General features: G+C 44.1%; 1 protein-coding gene and 1 non-coding gene across 10 annotated transcripts in view; one reads left to right on the top strand and one right to left on the bottom strand.

Moving 5' to 3' along the window:
* Wdfy4 (WDFY family member 4) overlaps positions 1-22,167 on the bottom strand; it is a 293,488-nt gene that overhangs the window by 192,089 nt on the left and 79,232 nt on the right. For all 9 annotated transcript variants that reach the window (XM_074079382.1, XM_074079385.1, XM_074079383.1 and 6 more), the window contains 7 exons: positions 17,334-17,427; positions 5,523-5,737; positions 4,555-4,646; positions 3,287-3,512; positions 2,796-2,872; positions 1,535-1,756; positions 349-527 (listed from right to left, as the gene is read on the bottom strand). In XM_074079382.1, the coding sequence (XP_073935483.1) occupies positions 349-527; positions 1,535-1,756; positions 2,796-2,872; positions 3,287-3,512; positions 4,555-4,646; positions 5,523-5,737; positions 17,334-17,427 (1,105 nt within the window). The remainder of the gene's footprint in view (positions 1-348; positions 528-1,534; positions 1,757-2,795; positions 2,873-3,286; positions 3,513-4,554; positions 4,647-5,522; positions 5,738-17,333; positions 17,428-22,167) is intronic.
* LOC141425189 (U6 spliceosomal RNA) lies at positions 20,570-20,673 on the top strand. Its single transcript, XR_012450279.1, has one exon. It is a non-coding gene; the product is annotated as a U6 spliceosomal RNA (small nuclear RNA).

The raw sequence follows: 22,167 nt of genomic DNA, 5'->3' as shown, positions 1-22,167 counted from the left end.
CACAGAAAACTTCTAGAAAAGTCAGACCTTAGGCCCTGCCCAGAGCCCCCTGGGAATTTGCACCTCAAAATTCTTTGTGCAGTCTAGAGATTGCTATCCATCATTTTATCGCCATTCTTATGGGTCTGGCCCTGTGCCTTGTCTTTTATCCTGCTTGTGTGACCTTCTGCATACTTTCTAAAGATGTCTGTTTCATGCCTGAGCTCAGACAACACCCTGGACAACAAAGAGTTTTATTAGATCTTGAACCTCTGCCAAAAGAGAACACAGACTGAACGGAGACCACTAGAGATGGCAGGGCTGGGAGGCATAGACATGGGCCCAGTGCCACTTAGGGAACCATCTCACCTTGGCTGAGCCAATAACCTGTCCATCCAGGTAGGTGGAAACAGTGCAATTCCTTTTCATTTCCTTGGTGACGACCACAGCCAGGTGGTGCCACTGACCACAGGCCAGCAGCTGGCCACACCTGACCTGAAGCTGGCATCCTGCAGAAGGCTCAGCCTCATCCTCAGGTTCCATGACATCTGGAAGAGAATGCATCAGACTGCAGCAACCCAAGAGTGCTGGGGAAGGGTGACAGTCCTGGTCAACCCATGTCACCTTTGTACCTATGAAACTGTGGTCTAGTTCTCCTCTTTAAAAAAGTATCAACAGCAGCAGCAGCAAAGGCAACAGCCCTCATTCCTGGAGCTCACACTCTGTGCCAGACACTGGTTCTAAGCCTGAACTCATTAATTTTCACAACAACCCACGAGGCAGATGCTATCATTCCTCCCACTTTACATCCTGAGGCACATAGAGCTTAGGTAACTTGCCTGGGTCATGAAGCTAGGATTCAAACCAAGGAGACAGGCTCCAACTAGGAGCCACCCTAGTGGGTGGCAACTTGGATGCCTCCCTGGTGACATCCACATGTAGTTCAGGTCCTAAGAGAGAGGGAGCAAGGCAGTCTTGCTGTGGGCCAAAGGTATCAGCCATGCTCTAGAACTTCCACTTTGCTTTGCTATGAGACCATGCTTCTCAGAACACACCACAGAGGAAAGGTGACTGGGGAACGCTGGACTTGGCCATTTTAGGCAGGTGAGTTGGAGAACAAGACCCAGGTCCAAAGGACAGAGCAGTGAGCAGCCTCACTGGGGGAAAACCAGGCTCCCGGGTGTCCAGGGTACCACCCTGCCATGTGATCACTGGTGCCCACTGATTCAGGGGTGAGTATTTATGGACGTGTTGAAAGCTGCTTCTGCTCTGGGTCAGTTGTAGATATTGCTCAGGAGAGGTTGCAGCCTGTGTCCCAGGACACGAAGCCTTCAGTCCCATCTGTGGCCATTCTGTAAGGACTGAGCTGTGTTTCTGGAAAGCCACTGAGTATGACCGCTGAAGCCACCCCAAGGCCCAGGTCACAGTGACACCAACAAATATTTATTGGAAAGCCACTGAGTATGACCGCTGAAGCCACCCCAAGGCCCAGGTCACAGTGACACCAACAAATATTTATTTAGACCTTTCACCAGAGGTGGAACCAATGCCTTACCCAGGGGCTGAAACTCTTTCTCTTCTGTGGACACAACCAAGGAGAGGTCATCTGGGCAGAGGCTGATGGAGAAACAGACAAAGGGCTGCTCTGTCCTGGCCAGGTGGCGCACCAGGGTTAGGAAGCGTAGTGGGTGGCCCTCAGTGACAGTGGCCTGCCGGCTAATCAGGAACCAGCAAGAGAAGGTCAGGCCTCCAGGTGGAGGGAATGATCTGGAAGCACCTGGGGCAGAACACAAACACAGCATCATGCTTTGTCCTGCAGCTCTACTCAGCCCCACTGTGCACCTACTAGGTGCAGCATGGTATCTGCCTAACTCACACCCACTCAGCTCCAGAGGCAGAGGTGCCTTTGTCTCACCATTCTTATTAGGCAGAGGAGACTCACAGGAAATAAGAAGGATTGCTGCCAGGACTTGATCGTAGATCCCAAAGCTCCTCCAATCCTGCTCTCCCTGTTACTCCACACAACCTTGCCAAGGGAGCAGAAAAGCCTCCACTGTCCTTGAGGCCTATCTCCTTCTCAAGTCCTGCAGTTTGGGGGTAAAGGACACTGGCCTATCTCAGCCCAACCATAGGTGGGGAAATGGCCTCTCATCTCATGGCAGAGTTGGCAATACAGATCTGGGGCCACTGTCCTCACTGAGCACTCAGCTGTAGCAGCCATGTTGGCACACCTGGTGCCACACTCACATGGAAAGAGACTTGCCCCACACTAATGGCCATGAAGTTAGCAAGTATGCTCCCACAGAAACCCAAAATCCGGTTCTCTTAAACAGAAGGTAGTGAGCTCACGCAGCACTGGGTGCTTGCACTGTCCTGCCCAGCAGGTTTTCAGGTAGGTACAGTGCTGTGCAAAGCATCCCAAAGCTCCAACCAAGGAGCCATTTGCCAAGGTCTGGTCCATCTTCATGGCCATCGGCACAAAAATCACATTTGTCTCCAATTTACCAGTACTGGGCACCAGGACAATGAATCATACCCAGGTTGAATGAGAGTGGCTCACTCAGACAATCAATGCTAACTGAGCCTCTGGCCATGGGCTGAGCCCTTGCGATGCACGATGAACAAGACATTCGCTCTAAAAGTTGTGAACAAACTTGGTGCCTGAAGGACGACTCATCTATAGATACTCAGGACCCAAGGAAAACTCATAATTTCTGTAGACACCAAGTTGAAACCTGTAACCGAGGCTACCTGAGAACTTACTCCTGGGACCAGGTGGGGAGCTAAGCCACCTACACCACCTGGGAGATACCTACCTGTCCCAATTCCTCCGGAGACAGAGTACTCAGTGCTGGTCCCCATAATCGTAGACAGTGTCGGAATAAACAAACAGCTGGAAAGGGGAAAATGTCTCAGGTCACCAGTCTGCAAGCCAACCTCTTGCATCAACATAGCTAGTCTGGGCGGTGACATTCCCTGCTCTTTCTTACTGCAGGGGTCACATACCCTCTGAGACTCCAAGGGCCCAAGGACAGAAAGCAGGTAGGACATCCCAAGAGAAGGAATCCACAGTGGAGGCCAGGAAGGATAGGAGGGCAACAGGGAAGGAGAGGGCCCTGGTCCTCCAAGGGTACGGATACTGCTCCTAGGAAGCCACTGGGTGGAGGGGTATCTACTACCTACACACTTTCCTCTGCTTGAGTAATAAGACTGATGGGAGCTACAATTGTGTAATCAATGTTGCAATTCATCAGAGGCACTAGGAAATTAATAAATCATTTTCCAAATATAGGAAAGTCACCCATACCCATAACCTTCCATAGACATGTCAAATTCCACGAAGGATGGAGCCAGGGCTGCCCTCTGAGGTTGCAGGTTGCGCGGGGAGGTCATGGAGATAAGGCTCAGTGCTGTCTGAAGGGCCATGGTCGAATCCTGGCTGGCCCCTGAGGACTTGACATCCTGAGCTACTCCAGAGCGTGATCTGGCATTTGCAGGTCCCTCAGTTGTGCCTGAGTCTGCTGCCTGTGACCCTGAGGCAGAAAGCAACAGAAGATGTGTCCTTTCTCAGTGCACTTCCACCCTTGTTTGGGCACTGTCGACGATGTACCTGCCACAGCCCCGATGGAGCCTTCTCCAAACTCCCCAGGAATTTCCTGAACACAGCCTCCTTGGCTCTGTTGATTTTGATAACGCTGAATGGTGGTAATAACCTGCTCTTCCTAGAAACTTCTTTTTTTTCTAGCACACTCCCCCTGGGCCAAAAGAGCACTTTCTACCACTGTCAGTGACTTGTTTCCCACACTGGACTTACTTGTTGGGCTCTGTACTGACTCACCGTCCCCTGCTTTGTCTTCCACAGCAGCCTGTTACCCTGAACATTCTCAGTCCCTTACGTACATGCTGGGGCTTGAACTCATGATCTACCCCTTGAGCCACTCCCCCAGCCCTTCTTTGTGATGGGTTTTTTCTAGATAAGGTCTCACGAACTATTTGCCCAGGCTGGCTTAGAACTGTGATCCTCCTGATCTTTGCTTGAGTAGCTAGGTTTACAGGCATGAGCCACCAGCGCCCTGATTGAATCTCCATTCTTGCTTCTCAACTCAGCCTTTTCCTTTTCTCTGTGCCCCATGTGATCTTACATTCATGACTCTTTTCTCCAGCCTAGTTCCCTGGAGCCTCATCATCCCAGGCAGCAGGCCTGATCCTAGGCATCACTCAATGCCTTTCTCTCCTGACACCCTAACGCCCCTGAGCTGGGAGCTATGCAGGAAGCTACAGCATACTTCTGCCCAATGCAACACCAGGTACCGCTGGGCCATAAAGGAAACTCAGTCACTGTTTCATGATCTTGGGCCTAAAGGTCAAGCAGGTGACCAAAACCATCTGTCTCATATGGGGAAGGCCAAGTTTTTCCTTCTGGATCTGGTCTTCCTCCAGGAGCCCGTGACTCCTGTGCTTACCTTGTTTGATCCTTTAAGCAGCACGTACACTATGTTTTAAATCTTTTCCCCTGCTGTGAAAGATTCTTCACTAGGAGCAAACACTCCCTTTCAGTCCCATTAATCTGCTCACCTGAGCACCCACAGTCACCTTCGTGTCCTTTAGAATTGAGGGTTTTCGTTGCAGTCGACAGAGATGGGTGAATTCCAAGGCCAAGAAATTGTCTGAATATCATAACATGCAAGAGAACCAAGTGAGGCTATTTTACAGGCAAAAGTTGTCCAGACTACTCCCTAAATGCTCACTGTTCCCTGATCCTTTCTCCCTCTGCCTTGAAATGCTCTTTCCAAAAGCCATGCAGTCCTCATTCTGCCACCAAGCTCACAGAGCTGGGACGGTAAGGAGCCTCAAGCAGTGATATGCACTGCTTATCAGTTTCTAACAGAATTTGCTACCCAGCACTGTGAGCATGGTCCTGGTCTGACAGCAGGGTTGAGAGAGGCTGAAAGATGCTGGCCCAGCTTCTGGCTCCCAGGTCTGCTGGCTGGAAAAGTTGTCTTCTATCCCCTCTGCACTAGTGAGTGTGTATCCCACTCCAGGGTAGTAAAGGGGGTCTTAGAAGATTTGACCTCCCTCCTGCATGCAGCTCTTCTCTCCTCTGCCTTCCTTCCTCCACCTCTGCTTGAGCAGAGGAGGTCCCCTGCAAATACGGGAAGTCCTGCCCCACTGCCTCCCCTGCAAGCCCAGCTCTCTGAAGTCTGGCCTCTAGGTCTAGTCAGGCACTCCCAGCCCCACCCCTCCTTGCCCAGTTCCCTTCTTTCCTTGATCATAAACTACTCAGGCTGCAAGGTTCAGCTCCAGCTTCACTTCCTGAAGCCCCCTTTCCCCAGGCCACTATTGCCACAGGAAGGGGCTCTGTCTGCCTTGGGGGCATCGACACACTAAACACAAACCCAAGGTCCATCTGTGTTTCTAGTCTTGAATGCTAGAGAGGCCAAGAAGGGACATGAGGACACCTGTCCCTGCAGACTCTATTGCCCATGGTGTGTCTATTACCCTGCCATTGGCTCTGTGACATTTATGCTTAGTGTACACAGTACCTCAGCACATCTGGTTCGATGGCTTGAGAAGCAAGCTTTTCAAAAATTCTGATGAGCCGTGAGTGCAGGGGGCTGCTGCCCATGCCGAGGTCCCTGCAGCAGGAGGTCAGGAGGGTCCTGAGCATCCCTGCCTCACACATGACCTGGCGGTTCTTCTCCGATTTCACCAGAGACTGGAGATGACTGGCCACGGAGCACTGGATTTCCTCAGAAAGCTAAGAGGTGACCAAAGCGAGCCATGAGCCTTGAGGGCAGAATATCCTGTGGCTGACTTCAGCAGGCTCCCCACTATCCCTGGGATTGCTTGTGGGATAAGCTGACTGAACCCACCACAACCCATGCCCACTGAACCCGTCTGTCTGTCTCAGGTACTCTTCTGCAAGCTACACTCACCTGCAAGAGCAGGCCCCAGGGAGACCAGCCCAGGGATAGACCCGACCTGCTCGAGTCAGCTGCAGCTGCTGTCCATGGCAGAGGCCTAGAACAGAGACCGCACACTGACAGGTAGGAGGCTGGGTTCACCCTTAGATGAGTGATGCTGCACCCAATGATGTTGGAGACGTTTCTAAATTAAATGTTAACAAGTGAAAAGTCTGAAGATTCTACATAAAAATCCAGACTTGGGCTCCCTCTCAAAGATGGGAAGATCTGGTTGTGCAAGTTGCTGGTTCTGGGTCAAGATGTCATTGGGACTGGGCAGTGGCTCTGCCTCCACGTGGTCCCACATCTCCCGGCTTCACTCGTTGGGCTCCTGCACTTAGGTGTGCACCCCTGGGTGTAAAGGGTTGGATAAACCTGGGTGTGTGAGCCTAAAAGAAGGGACACACAGCATGGGCACTGGCTATGGCAGACGCATTCATCACTGTGCCACCCTCCAGCCGCACTCAGGGTTGCCAAGCCAACCAGGCGTCGCAGATGTGGTCCCCCTCTCCCCACCTAGGCATCCCCCTCTGTCCCAGCACACTGCTCCCCCTGGACACTGTGCTTTGTCTTAACCTCCACTATGTTCAAGCTTCTTTGCTCTCTTTGTGCCTGCTGAAGCTCACAGAACAGAGAACACAGGGTAGGCTTGGAAAAAATCAAGCAAGCACAGGATGTTCCTTTTATGATTTTCCTTTCTTTATAAAACAAAAATAAATAAAGACCCGGAATTCCCAGCCCTTCACAGATATATAACAGGCCAGCATGGGGAGGGGCGCATTTCCTTTACAAAATTAGTCAGCCCATCCTCATTCTGTCTTATTACTGAATAAAATGTTATCTGAAGTAAGAGGAATGTGGTTAGACCTAAAGGGATTTTCTTTGCTGTAAGGGATGCTATTGGCGCTGTGCCCAGATTTCTTTCTCCAGGTCCAAAGGGCTGCCCTCTATTAGGTAGGAGCTGCCCAGAGGCCATGTGAGCCCTTGAGGCCACCTACACATGGATACAGCTACATGCGCACACGTCATGCAGAGGTATACATACTTACCCATGTGCACACATGCATGCATACATACCATGATGCAATGCATACGTACCTGATCATGCACACGCACACACCATCCTGGAGCTTATGAGGCCAGCATCCTCTAGACTCCAGACCCTGAAGTGCTTCAGAGTTCCTGCCCCATGGCTCAGGCTGAAACTAGGTATCAGTGGACACTCAACTCCTCCCCCTGGGCTCCACTGATCCCCTTCTCCATTTCCCCCAAATCCCTCCCTTGGCAATGCTTCCGTAGTCCCTACTCAGGCTCCGCTTCCTGGGAACAAGTCCTGGAGCACCAGCATCCTTTTCATATATAAGCCTTTGCCCTAGTTTGTGGTTTCAGAAGAAGAGATCTATGGCAATGTAGACAATGGCTAGGACGGGCTACCAATGTAGCCAGGAGGAGCCAGAAACGCACTAATTTGAATACAGCCATGGGTCAGTATCCATGCGAAGTGGCTCTAGGAACTCCCACCCCCACAGACACCAAAATCCTCTGATGCTCAAGTCCCTTAGATAAATGCTGTAATATTTTCACATCGTCCTTACACATCCTCGCACACACTTTAAATCATCTTTACATTACCTGTAATATCTAATACTATGCAAATGCTTTGCAATGGGTATTAGATCGTATTGGGAATAATGTCAAGAAGAAAAATCAACGTGTTCAGTACACACAGGGGTTTTTTTAACCACCTTCAACCCATGGCTGGCTGAACTTTCTGATGTGAGACTGAGTACAGAAGGCCAGCTGTGACCATTCTCTCTCTCTCTCATGAGTACCAGGTTCTGCTCTCATCAAGTCACAGGCCACCTGCTACTCACATCCCCTCAGAAAGCATTATGGGAGTTCTCCCCACTGCCTTGCTTCCTCTCTCCCTCCAGCACATATTAAGAAGTGGCTCTACAACATCAGCTTCTGTGTACTCAAAAATGAAGAAGGCATTGGCCACCTCCCAAGGGGTTCATGGACTAAAGGTGAGACAGGTGAGCAGACAAACAGCCTTGGCACACAGTGAGGCACACTCTAGCAGGAATTCACAGTGTCTGGGAAGAGAAGTGGGTTTTCCTAGTCCTGAACACATTTTATGGAGCTCTTAGAGGTAGAAAGGAGGCAAGGCTTGATATTTACTTTAAGTGCCAAATTTTATGGTGTGATGAGAGTATTTCTTGGGTATTGAGGATGTGCCAAGCTCTGGTCTAAGCATTTTGATATAGATTATGAAATCACTGTAAGGAAGTCTGTGAGGCAGGTGCTGTAGCAATCCCCATTTTACAGATGAGGAACGGAGCTCAGAGGTTAACTACCCAGTACTACACGGTAGAAGCAGGGCCTGGCCTGTACCTGGCTTAGACCTCACATTTAGATTTGCCTCATCCCACCATCTCTTCTTCACATGCAGTCACTTGAGGAGTTCCATGCCAAGAGAGAGACAAAATATGTTTCTACACCAAAGTACAGAAATAAATAAAATCAGGTTCTTCCACAGGCTGTTTGTTAACAGCTAATTTTGTGACATATGTGGGTCAAGGAATCAAGTGTTTGAGGAAATAAACATATTTACACGTTTATCATCAGTTCCTAGATTTGTTTTTTAAAATTGGATGATTTACACAGTCCACCTATCATCCTCCCACCTGTCTTCCTGACTCTCAGCCCTGTACCTCCTGCCTCAAACTGATGGCATTCATTGGTGTCCCCATATCTAAGATATCTTTAGTAGCATTTCTGACTTAAAGTTTGGGTAGATAAAACTCCTGGGCAGAATTTCACCATCCTGAAATGTCACCATTTGCCAACATTGATTGCCCTTAGCCTGATGTAAAGGACAGGCTTCATCACCTTTCCTTTTCTATGTTACTATAATGAAATAATGAGAGAACCAAACTGGGTACTGTATAAGGAAATAAGTTTATTTAGGTTATTGTTCTGGAGGTTCAAAAGTATAGCACCAGCATTGACTTGGTTCTGGTGAGGAGGGCCCCATTGGCATGTCACAGGCAGTTATCATCACAGTGAGATCATATGTGAGAAGGAGAGATCATATGTGAGAAGGAGAGATCACATGGTGAAAGCCAGAGATCAGGGAGGGGTCAGACGTGCTCTTTTATAGCAATCCTCTGTTGAAGACCTACTGGGGTTCCATTAAAGCTACATTAATTCCTTCCACAGGCAACATCCCAATGGCCTCCCAACTAGGTACCATTTCTTACAGTTTGCACCATTTTGCCACCTCCACACTGGGGACCAAGCTTCCAGGGCATGAACCTTGGGGAATATACTCAAACTGTTTCCAAACCATAGTAGTCCCTTTTCCTTTAGCTGTGAGCTCTGTACACTCAGTCTGAGCTGGCAGGTGCACACCCAACAGGGACCAGAAACCAAAGCAGAAATGCCCAAGCTAATTTGCATTAAGCAGTTCCAATTCCATCACTTTCACTTTCAGGGTGCCTTCCACATGGAAATTCACCAATTTCCTTCACTCATTTTTCCAGATATTTCTTCTGATCTATTGACCTGACCCCCAAACCTCATCTCTGCCTTCCTTCTTCACTCTTTTTCTCACACAACTGAGAGAAATGTCCTCCCTCCCACTTTGAGCATTTCCTCTCTACCAGAACTTGGATTATTTCATTTAGTAACTGCACTCTTTTAATTTGGGGTAAGAGCTGGGGAGACAGTCTGTATGAAGCAAGATGCAAAAATAACATCACAATGTATTATTAATAAGAATTAGAAAGAAATGTCTACCATCCCCAATTATATTACCAGCACTTTACTTATTGCTTTGGGGACTTTTGGTTTTGTTTTCTATGTTTTTGCTTTTTTTCCCACCAGAATAAGAATACTTAAAATCTAAATATATGGAAAAAAAGAGAAAGAGAAAAAGTTTTCAAAAGGGAGAAATGCTGATCTTGTCTAATGATGCCACAAGTTTACTCCAAAATTGCTCAATACCCCATAATGGAAGAGGGAAAATTGATCGTCCTCATTATCACTGTAGCTCTGTCAATACCAATATTGCCTTGTTTTGAATAAAATGCGCTGCTTTTTTCAATGTTGGTTCCAGTAAAATGGGGTTTTAGTGAAAATATGAGCAGTAGCAGGAAACCAGTCTGGTTTCTCCCCCTACAAATGGATTGATTTTCCTAGCGCTTATTACTTCCAATGCAGGAAAGGGGAAGGTGGTTCAATTAGGGCTTCATGGTAAGAATGTGGGGTCACCAGGCTGGCTGGCAGGCTGGACCCACAAGGCAAATTATCACAGAGTGACTGCAGGGCAGCCTTAAGGAGTTTTCTCCTTTCTCCACTAACAGTCAAGACTACCCAGCTATGGATGTTTATTCTTCTTTATCTCTGCCCCCAACTTTCTTGGTCCAGATTAACATGGTCCCAGAGTCCACCAAGAGCTGGGTTCCAGTGAGGTGGTAATATGGTTTAGATATGGTTTGTTCCCCAAGGATTCGTGTGTTAGAAGCTTGGTCCCCAGAGTAGTGATAAGAGAGGTGGTGGGGCCTTTAAAAGTGGGACCAGATATCTTAGATCATTGGGGCTGATGCCCTCAGAAGAGTTTAACATAGTTCTTGTGGGATCCCAGTCTCTCACCATGTGATGTCTCCCTTTTACATTTACTCCCTCTTACACTTACCATCTGCCATGAGGTCCTTACCAGAGCTGAGCCAATTCTGGTAGCACTCCCTTGAACCTTTAGAACAGTGAGCTAAATAAACTTCTTTTCCTTATAAAGTACCCAGCTCCAGTATTTGTTACAGAAAATAGGCTAAAATAGACGAGTGCATTCAAGGATGTCAGAGTGTTGAATACACCATTCTACAGTGTATTTTATGAACCCTAACCACACTGCCCTGACATAGCAATTGCTTGTTCCAATTTGATTGAAACATTCTTTATTTCATGATTTTGGAAGAGAGGTGATAGACTTTACATGACCTTAGCTCTTTTGGTTATCAAAGACTGTAAACTGGATGCCAGGGATACGTAGGATACAAATGTGTGGTATTTGACAATTTGTTGTGGGTTTTACCATCACTTACTTAGAATTGGTTCTCTCCTTATATGATCACGAATGTTCCATTTTGCTATAGTCCCACCAGCCTGATATATTCATTTGTGCTACCCACATGACCTTGTAAGTTTGGGAGTTTGTGATCTTAGTTTAAGTGTAAGAGTGAATCCAATTCCCACTGAATCAGCAGAACCCATGCCTAAAGGGTCTGACTCCCATGATGCACCTGTACAGACCAATAACTAAGACCAAGACACACTACACATGGAGGGGGGTGAGCACCTACTCCAAATAATTTGCTTCTTTCATAGATCATGTATATATGAAGGCAATGCTCATTGGTACTAGAAGCCTAGGACCTCATATTTACAAACTATTTCTCTCTTCCCAATTTGCTTTCCACCCCACCCCTTTTGTGGGTGTACTCCAGCCACAGTGACATTCTCATCCTTTGCTAAAGATGCCATATCCTATTTATGCCATATCCTACTCAGCTAAAGATGCTGAGCTCCTACTTATTACTCAAGAAAGAATTCTCATGTCCTCTCAACCAAGAGATCTTTGACCTTCCCAACAAGCACTGTGTCCACACTTCAATCTTGGTAATGGAACACTATCACCAATTTTCTCTCTTCTTCTGCCTCTCTCTCTCTCCCCCTGATTCCTTCTCCTCCTTCTCCTACTTCTCTTTCATCTCCAGCCCCACAACACTACAAATCCAAGGCAATGATTTTTTTTTTCAGTACTGGGAATTGAACTTAGGACCTCACACCTAGTAGGTAGATGTTCTACCACTTGAACCATGTACCCAAGTCCAAGGCAATGAGTCTTGAACTTATTTCCCTGGTGTCAATATCCACTTTAAACACAATGGCTACCTAGTAGTTTGCAATCACAGGATAGTCGAGAACATAGGTGCCCTTAACTCAGAGAAACTAAAATGTCAATTAAATATTGAATAATAGTGAAGAGAGAGCTAGGCCAGCAGGAGAGATGGTCTTTCTGGGAGATCAGGGTGGATAAGAGTACGCACAACATTTCAAGGAAAGTCTGGGGGTCACAGGGTAGAATCACAACATGGGGGCCCTTGGGTGCCATGCAAAGGGACTAACTCTCCCACCTGCTGAATCCTGCTCAACCCCAGTTCCTGGGAGAATCCAAAACTGTAGATCAGAGCTTTGAATGCCTCAGATTACCTGTCCCAGAGGACTAGGAAGCCTGGTGGAGCAGTACCATTCTTGCTGTTGAGAACTGCTCGGAGACACAACCCTCTTCTGCTGCAGTTAATTGACGAAGCCCAGTGAGTTTCTGACCCAGCCTCTAGCAGATATCCCATATCTGTGGGGACAGATCTGTTAAGCCTGTGATATACAGGGCTACCCTCTGACTGCTGTATCCACTCCAAGCCCTAGACCCAAATCAGTATCCCAACATGCACGCCAGGGCCTGGACCCCAGTTGTGAGTTGAGGATCCTGTTGCCCCAGGGGGGTTCCCTCTACAAACATTCTACCTACCAGGGCCCCTCACAGCTATCCCTGACTTCCTGAGAGTCCTTCAAGTGGATGTGGCTGTGCCCAAGCTCAGAGCCTGGCCATCCAGCTGGACTGCAGATGTCAGCAGGGCTCATCACATCCAAAATGAGAATTCACCATGTGCGATTTCACCCCACCTAGAACTATTACTAACCTTACCCTAAAACCACTGAGACTCTTACACTCATGCTCCTTCTTCCCACCCTGGATGAGTGGGCCTTTTGACCAGGTATAGGCCTGATTACCTCTGCTGAATTTTTATCCACCACTTGAACCAGTAGGGATCCCTCCCCTCCCTGTAATCTGAGAGTAACTTCTCCTCCAGTCTTATACAGGTGGCCACCTGAACTTTGCTCAGGTCACTGATAAAGTGCCAAACCAGCAGAACAAAGACCCCGAGTCTGACTCATAAGTAGATAGTAGCATATAGCTCAATATCAATTTTCCATTATTAATTCATCAATAACATGTCAATTGGGCATACTAAATGCATTAGCATTTAATATTTCCAAAATTTTATACATACATGTGACCCAGCCTCCTAAGCACACAGACTGTCAGAGTCAGAGAGCAGGGTGAGGAGTAGCCAGCCTTCATCTGATGGGCACATGCTAAGTACAGACAGTGAAAGAACTTCAAACTGCACTACTCTTTTCTTCAGGAAGATATCCTCATGCCCATTTTTCAGATAAGGACACTGAGACTTGAGATCTTACATCAGTCTCCTAAGGTCATGTAGTCAATGAGTGGCAGAACTGGCACCCACCTCAGGTCTTCCTCTGAAGCCCATGATTTTAACATTGCATCCTGCATACGTTATAAAGAAGCAGGTTTAGCACCTCATGAGGGTCCTAAACTGGTGGTCTATAGAAGTGTTTAAATTATTGGTGAAGTTTGGCTTTACTTCTGTTTTTCCCCTCTCATTAAATGTGAGCACCTTTAGGCAGGGTAAAATTCCTCTCTTGCCACAGGCCTCACCCGTCCCTGTTGTTATACCTAGCTGCATTTGTGCATCTCCATATCTCTTTGACACCAAGATACTGAGCCTGAATCCCTGTGATCAAGACCAAATCTCAGTAAAGTTGAGTGCAGACAAAGAAAGTGGCTTACATAAGTCATTTAAGTAAGGAAAAGAAGCAAGGTCACCTAATCATTGGGCCAGAGCCCATTCTATCCAATTTTAATTTCCCCCTCATCCTCCCAGGTCCACTGTAACTTGCTTTTGATTCTTTTCATCATCACATGAGATTTTGTCTATTTGCTCTGTTTAAGAGGCAACCCTAAGAATTCATCTGGATTTTGACTAGAACCTGAAAATTATCACTCAAAAATAATAGAAATAGTTTGAGGGTGAGTCTCAGTGAGAAAGAGCATAGAAAACACAGGAAATCAATGTATTTGGAATAACTATTGTATTACAGCTTAACAAAGCAAGAATCCTTCTCTACCAATTTCCTTGCTGGGGGAAATGGCTCTTTTCAAATAGCCTGTAGGGCTATTAACACTGTCAATATTTTAGTTATTTGAAACCTATATGATTAGTTCAAAGTGTTTGAAATATAGGCTAATTCCAGAAAATGGCACCCTTTTCTAAATTTAAGCACAAATCAGTTGACAGATACATATAGCCCACTTCATCTCCTCTCTGTCCCACTAGACTGCGCAAAAAGTCTCCATGGCAGCCATCTTTATAGCAGGTTTCAGATCTGAAATACACCCAACAATGAGTCAGGGTGCATACTGGGGGTAGACAATGGTCTTGAAGATGCCTGGCTCTGACTGGATCATTGTTTTCCCATAACCTCCAATGACCACGCCTCCTACAGGAAAGACAACCTGGCAGGTGGCATTTGGAAGTCCATACCTCACATCAGGAACAGACATCCACCACTTAGCAAAGATGTCAATTCTGTGAATTGCTGTGAGTTTCAAGTTTTCATCTGCAAAGTGGGAATATTGATATCCACTTTACAGGGTTTTTTTAATAAAGATTACATAATAAAGTGCTCATAACATTTTTAGCAACTACAGACAATAACTACACCATGTAGCTCGTGCTTCCCAAGCCAGTGTGTATGCTCTACTCACCATCCTAAGCATTGCTTATAATAATGTCCTGATTACAATGACACTGCTGCTCCCCCCAATACTATAATAAGGAAGTGATAGATTAGAGAGGTTACATAACTTTTTCCTGGCTCTCTGACTTGAGTAGCATGGCAGGGATCTGACCATGGTCTACTATCTTCACAGTCTGAATTCTGCCCTCATAAAGTAGGTGTTCATTAAACATAGGGGTATGGACAATGATGATGGATGGCAACCTAATACAGTTCAACTCTTAGCTCACCATGCAAGGCGTTTCACAACGTGGCTTTGACTGACCTTTCCAGCTCCATTCCCTGCCTTTCTACCCATGTGGTCTAGCCCAGATGAACAAAGTCCCCAAACAGGCCTCTTCACTTGTTATTCTCTCTGTATCTGAGCTTCTCTTTCTTTTCTCCTCTTCTGATCTGGATGGACATGCTTTTTTTTGCAAAGTCTCCCTCTACTGCCCCCACTTCTCTATGGCTTTCCCTCCCTGGTATCCCAACACCTGTGAGTAAACTCTGCTACACCCATCAGAATACTGGCTTACTATTTTCTACTCTTCTCTGACAACTCATCCTCAAACCCAGATTATGAGCTTCTGTGACATTCACCTCTGAATCCCCAGAGGCCCAGAGTATGGGTTCCATATTATTTACAGAAGCAAAACCATCCCATTGTTTCTCCAACAGAGGCTGAATTCCACCTCTGCTAAGCTGGATCTGACTTCCCACCCCCTGAATTATAGTTGTCTTGTACACAAGCAAATATCCCTCTGCTGACTACTGATTGAAGGACCTAAAAGAAGTGGGCAGATGCTCAGGACTGGCCAGAGCTCCAGCCCACGACTACATCCTTACCACCTAGTCTTGTAGTTGCTGAGCACATTGGAAAAGGGACGCTTCTTTCTTCCCAGTTAGTTATCTCTTTCTGGGGCCAACTCAGCTCCAAGAGAACTAAGCTGGACTTCATTTTTGCCTTATACACAGTAAAATTCCTGCCTCCCAATTTTTAATATGGGTGATGATGCCAGAGGCAGAAAAACAGCTGGATTATGTGTTTCCAAAACAGCTTGTGGTGCTGGCATTTTGGAGGGTTGTGTGCAGAACTAATTTAATGTAGTCACTATTGGAAATAAATGAGAAAATGACACCCACAAGGGTATTTAAGTAGTGGCCTCTAAGATGATATTTGTACTATGTGAAGCCATCCATTTCTCACCCAAAAGGGAGAAAGAGAATGTGAGTAATGCGGAGAGGATAAAAGGCAAAGGAAGCTGAGCGGGAACTGACTTTCTATCCTTTCACTAACACTGCCATCTACTGAGCCTCCGCCCCTCTTCATGTACCAAGCACTGCAGAGGCTTGAAGTCACTTGTGTTTCAGCATTTTCAGGTGTGGTCTCATTTCTCATTTGATTTACTGTCCTATTTATTATTATGAGGTTTTTCCCCACTCCTTCCAGAAATTAATTACTGTAATTATCCAACTTTTAATAGCTGCTGGTTTGGCATCTGTTGAAAATATCTGAGAAAATGCACCACTACGTTTGATTTGCATATTTGAGAGACAGTGAGGAAAAAAATCAGACTTTTCCTAAATTACTTATTGTGACCTGAATAGAGAAAAAGAACCATACCAAATACAATCTATATTTGCATATTTAGTTTGCCTAATTGCCATCAGAGAATAAGCCAAGAGTGTCTTTCCCACTCAGTGATGTCATACAATTTAAGGAGTTTCTTTGAAACCTAGCTCATCCACAGTTTCCAAGCACATAAGACACAGCAGGACAGGCTACTGTCACTTTATCAGTAATCATTGCAGATTTTTGCAGAATGAATTCATCAGTTTGACTACCAAAACCACTCAACCCACCACTCACTTGAGAGAGGCTTCTTGTTACCCTGTAGATAAAACTGTTGCACTTGCTGGCAAGGCTGCAGCTGACCTTTGCTCACCCATCTCCCCACTTCCAGCTCTCTCCCCTTGCAAATGCCCCTGCCAGCTGCAGCAAGTTCCTTACATGGTAAACAGCTACTTATCTTTTAGGGCTCTGCTTACTCACTGCCATCTAAGAAATGGCTCCCCTGACTTCTACTACTTCACCTAAGTTAGGTTTCATTAGATCTGTCCCCACCTCCATACCCACCATTCTCTCTTGGTACCCTATTTCCCCTCTTAACAATACTTGCCACCATTTATAATCATGTGTTCATTTGTGAGTGCATTCATTTAGTCCATCTGTACTGTGACCACTGCCCTATCTCCACATGGATGCAGCCTTTGTGGACAGTGTCTGTGCCCATTTGCTCAGCCCTACATATACCACAGGGCTGAGATCTCAGCCAGAATGGTTAATCCATTAAATGGCAACCAGAAGGTTCCACTAATGCCCAGTGCTATTCCTTAGCACCTGGAACTTGCCTCATCAATTACTTTCAGTTGTATTTTGTTAATCTGTTGTTTTTAGAAGATCCTTTTACCAACATAAGTGACCTATTTTGAATGGCCTTGGAAAGCTGACCACAACACACTGACACTTCTCTTCAAGAGGTGCTGCCCAAGGGTGGCTCTGCTAATCCAAGGTGCAGAGGGCAAAGGCCAAAGAACAAAAGGAGCCTCCTGCCAGAGGGAGCATAAAAGACCAATCCTATGACAAAGACAAAAATATGTGTATTCATCAACAGGTACCTGTGGATGATCTTCATGGTACAAGCAAGGCAGCAGCCTCACCATGATGCACACAATTCCGGGGTGCATGATAACAGCATCACCATCATCCATCCTGTAGAGAGATGGAAAGCAGGACATCAGATATGAGCTCTTCTAGTCTCTTCCCCACTTCATGGAATTTTCTGGATCTTTCTTTGTGAGAGAGAACATGATCTATATTCCCAGTTTATCACTTAGTACCTAGATGACCTTGAACCCTTCCACCTGAGCTTAATTTTTCTCAGTTGTACAAAGGAGTTGACAATATTGCCCTTTCTTCCTAGAGACATAGAGACGTGTCTTTGTGCCGAAGTTAGTTCCCTGGTTCTTTTTCCTTCTCTCCAGATGTGTAGGAGACCAAGAAGCTTTCATTTTATATTGAACAACGTTACAGATTGAATATGAAAGTACGACCCAGGGGATGTGACTTCAAAGGTTAGACTTGGTCCCTGACCTCTTCCCCCTCACTCTCTGCTTCCTGTCTGCCATAAGTTAATAGCCTCTGCCACAGACTCCCACTCCATGGTGTTTTGACTCACCACAGTCCCAGAAACAATGGAACCAAGGACTATGGACTGAAACCTCTGTAACAGTGTGCCCAATAAATTTTCCCTTATTTTAAGTTGTTCTGTCAGGTATTTTGTCACAGTGAAGAAAAGCCTAATAAACACAAGCACACACACACACACACACACACACACACACACACACACACACACAGGCTTCTGGATCCATTCACAATGGTGTAAACACACTGTGAGGTGTCCCATTAATTGAATGAAGTAAAATCCTAATGGAGCTCAAAGTTCAGCTTTCTGAGGACTCTAAAAAATAAACGATGGCAGACAATGGAACCAAACTTGATACACCATGGGAGTGGCAAAGATTTCTGGGGTTTTCCCCTTCCAGTATCCCCTGGTTGGGAAGCATATGTAGCTACACCATGGAACTATGCACCAGGTGTAGATGGAATGGAAAGACAGTCAAGAGAAGACCTCTATTTCTAGTCTGAGGTGTGAGAAGGGAGGTACTACAGATCATAGAACATGGAGGAAATCCCTAGAATTTTCTTTATTTAGTTTCTCCATTCTTTCCTACCCCAGCCTCTGGTAATTCTCTCAGTAGTTGCAGAAGGGGTAACGACAGCCAGGCAGATTCTACAGCTTTCAGGGAGGAGAAACCTCTCTGACCAAAGGATCTGTGGTCCTAGGAATGTAGATGAAATCTCCACTGTTCCCCCTAACCCTTTTTTCTCTCTTTGCTTTGCACTAGAGACAGATGCAGTTGGATATAAGATTAGAGAAGCTAAATCCCCAGCTTTTTAAATAGCAAAGACGAAAGGGGACCACAGGGTGCCAGAAACTGTTAGGGGGAGGATGAAGAGGAGAAGTCTGAAGAAAGTGTGACCATGGAGTTGTGTACTCACTTTTGTGTTCTGTTGGGACTATATGCGTGTGGGTCTCACCCTAACCCACCCTTCAAGACTGTCTAATGCACAAGACAGTGTGGGGAGTGCATCACATTGCCCTGAAAAGTCCTTGAAAACTGAACTTGTGGCCTGAACTAAACTACATTGATTGTCTGCTAAAACAAAATAATCAATCTTCTCCATAGATGCTAACGAGAGCCAGATTTTATCAGATAATATTCAAAATGTCTAGGCGACAACCTAAAATTGCTCAAGATAGAATAAACCAGGAAAGTCTCAGGATCACAAATGGGAAAAAAAAAAAACAACAGATGCCAGTATTGAAATGACACCAAAGGAATTTTCAGATAAAACATTTAAAACAGTTATTATTAACCAAAGTCTATAATGTAAGAATGAACACCTTTGAAATAAAAGAAAATGAAGAAGAAACAGAAGCAATAAAAGCAATCAAATGTAAATTTTAAAACTGAAGATGGCAATAAACAGCTGTTTTTTAAAAACTCATTGACAGCCCTCTGAACATCATTCCAAATATTAATTATGGAAACCAGGATTGTAAAATAGGCACAGTGTTTGTGGGGGGGATTAGTGCCCTCCCACTAGTGAACTAAGAAAATTAAAGTGATGGTATGTGGTAAATGGACTTCATAAACCTACATGAAACAGAACTAGAAAACCTCTTGCAATTGCTTTAAGTGAGGTGAGGAGGGGATTGAGGGGGAGAGACGATGGGGGCAATGTAACCAATGTACAATATAAGTCTAATCAGAATTGTCACTATGAACCCCCCGTATCATGAATATATCCTAATAAAAATTTATTTTTAAAAACTCATTGAATGAGACCAATTAAAGAATGAAATGAGAAAGGAAATTCCATGAACTTGAAGATGGACCAATAGATAGTCCTTAAACTGTATGACAAAGGGGGAAAAGATTTTTAAAAATGAGATTCTCAAGCTCATGTGTCACAATGACAAAGTATCTAACATTCCTGTTATTGGAGTTTCACAGGAGAGAAGAGTTTGATGTAAAAAGAAAATTTTTTGAGAAGTTTTTTGAATTCTTTCTTCAAATCTGGTGGAACATATATGTAATCTTAAAGATTCAAGAAGTTTTGCAAGAATCAAACAAAATAAACAAAGAAATTTATGGTTGGCCACACCATAGTCAAACTGATGAGCTCAGAAACTGAGAAATTCTTATAATAATCAGAAAAAAAAAGTACATATAGGAACAATTTCAATAACTGTAAATTTTCACATCAGAGAGTACAAGGCAGGGGAACAACATTTTAAATGTGTTACAAAGAAACCAACAGAATTAATTCCATACCCAGAAAAACTATCCTTTAGGAATGACCACAAAATAAATACATTCCCAGATGAAAGAAAACAAAGGAATTTCTTACCATCAGACTCATTTTAAAACACTGCTTTTAAAAGATTCTCAAAAGATAGGGAAAAACAATAAAGGGAAACAGGCTTTAGAAATGAAGAAAGAACAAAAGAAATGGTAACTATTTGGATAAATGTAATACACTATTTTTTCTCCCCTTAAGTTCATATATATATGGTGGTTGAAAGCAAAATTATATTAGATGTAATATGTGAGACAGTCATAACAAAGACAGGGAAATAGAAGGGGCCTGTGTGGAAGCAAGCTTTCTATAATCCATTTAAAGTGGTAAGATGTTATTGTACTTATACTGTTAAAAGTTATGTATTTTATAATGCCTGTTGCAAGCACTAACCAATAAAAACTAGTCAAAAATTCAATAGATAATGCTTACTTTGGCAACACATATACTAAAATTAGAACCATACAGAGATTAGCCTGGCCCCTGCATAAGGATGACACACAAATTCTTGAAGTGTTCCATATTTTCAAAAAAAATAGATAAATTAAAATATACTCAAGCTATCCCAAAAAAACAGGAGAAAAGAGAAACAAGAATAAAACAGAGGTTGGGAAGGGGAAACAAAAAAATAGAAGGCCTAAATTTAAACACAAAAATAATTGCACTAAAAAAATTAATAGATCTGGATTGAGAGCATGGCTTAAGTGGTAGAGTACCTGCTTAGCAAGCTCAATATCCTGAGGAGTATTTAAACCCCAGTACCACCAAAAAAAGAATGAAAGTTAAAAAATTAATAGAGCCAAATATATTTATCTGTATATGTGTATATGTGTGTATACATATACATGTGTGTATATGAGATATATAGATATATATATGTATGTATATCTCAGAATGAATCCCACCAAACACTATGAAAAATGATAGTCTAGCTGATTGGATTAGAAAACAAGATCCAATCATTTGCTGCCTGCAAGAAAAACACTCACGACAGCATACATATACTGAAAATGAAAGAATGAAAAATGATGTTCCAAGCAAATGGAATCTGGCAGCAAGCAGGTATACTCATATCTTAAGGTAGACTTAAAGTCAAAATTAGTCAGAAAAAACAAATGTCACTACATATTAATAAAGGGAACAATACATCAAGAAGATATAACAAATGTAAATATATATGCACAAAATGTTGGTGCACCCAGTTTCATGAAACAAATATTACTAGACATAAAGGGATAGGTAGAACCTAATACAATAACAGTAGGTGATTTTAATACCCCATTCTCACCAATTGATAGATCATCCAAACCAAAAAAAAGAAAAGAAAAGATAAAAGAAACATCAGAATTAAATGACACTAAGTCAAATGGATTTAACAGATAGCTACAGAATATTCCATCCAACAACTGCCCCATACACATTCTCTTTAGAGGTCCATGGTGCTTTTTCCAAAACTGACCAAATTTTAGGCCAAAACATAAGTCTTAACAAATACAAAAAAGTAAATAAATAATTTCTTCCATCTTCAGAATGATAATGGACTGAAACTACAAATCAATGGCAAGAGAAATGGAAATTGTATAAACACATTGAGGTCGAACAACACACTTTTGAATGATCAGTGGATCAATGAAGAAATCAGGGGGAAATTTTTTAATTCCTAGATGCAAATGAAAATGGAAGCACAACATCAGAAACTGTAGGATACAGCAAAGGCAATTTTAAGAAGGAAGTTTATAACTGTAGTGCCTACATAAAAAATCAGAGACATTTCAAATAAATAACCTAATGATTCACTTCCAGGTCTTAGAAATATTAGAACAAACCAAACTTCAAAACACTAGCAGGAAAGAAATAATAAAAATTATATCTGAAATTAATGAAATAGAATCTAAAAGAATAATAAAAAATGATCAATGAAATAAAGAGCTTGTTCTTTAATAAAAACAAACATATTGACAAACACTTAGTCAACTAACCAAAAGAAAGAGAAGACTCAGATTAACAGACTTAGAGATGAAA

The sequence above is a fragment of the Castor canadensis genome, chromosome 7 (assembly GCF_047511655.1).
Source record: "Castor canadensis chromosome 7, mCasCan1.hap1v2, whole genome shotgun sequence".
In the NCBI taxonomy this organism is placed as follows: Eukaryota; Metazoa; Chordata; class Mammalia; order Rodentia; family Castoridae; genus Castor; species Castor canadensis.
The sequence above is the reverse complement of the archived record's forward strand: the minus strand, read 5'-3'. Positions and strand labels throughout refer to the sequence as shown.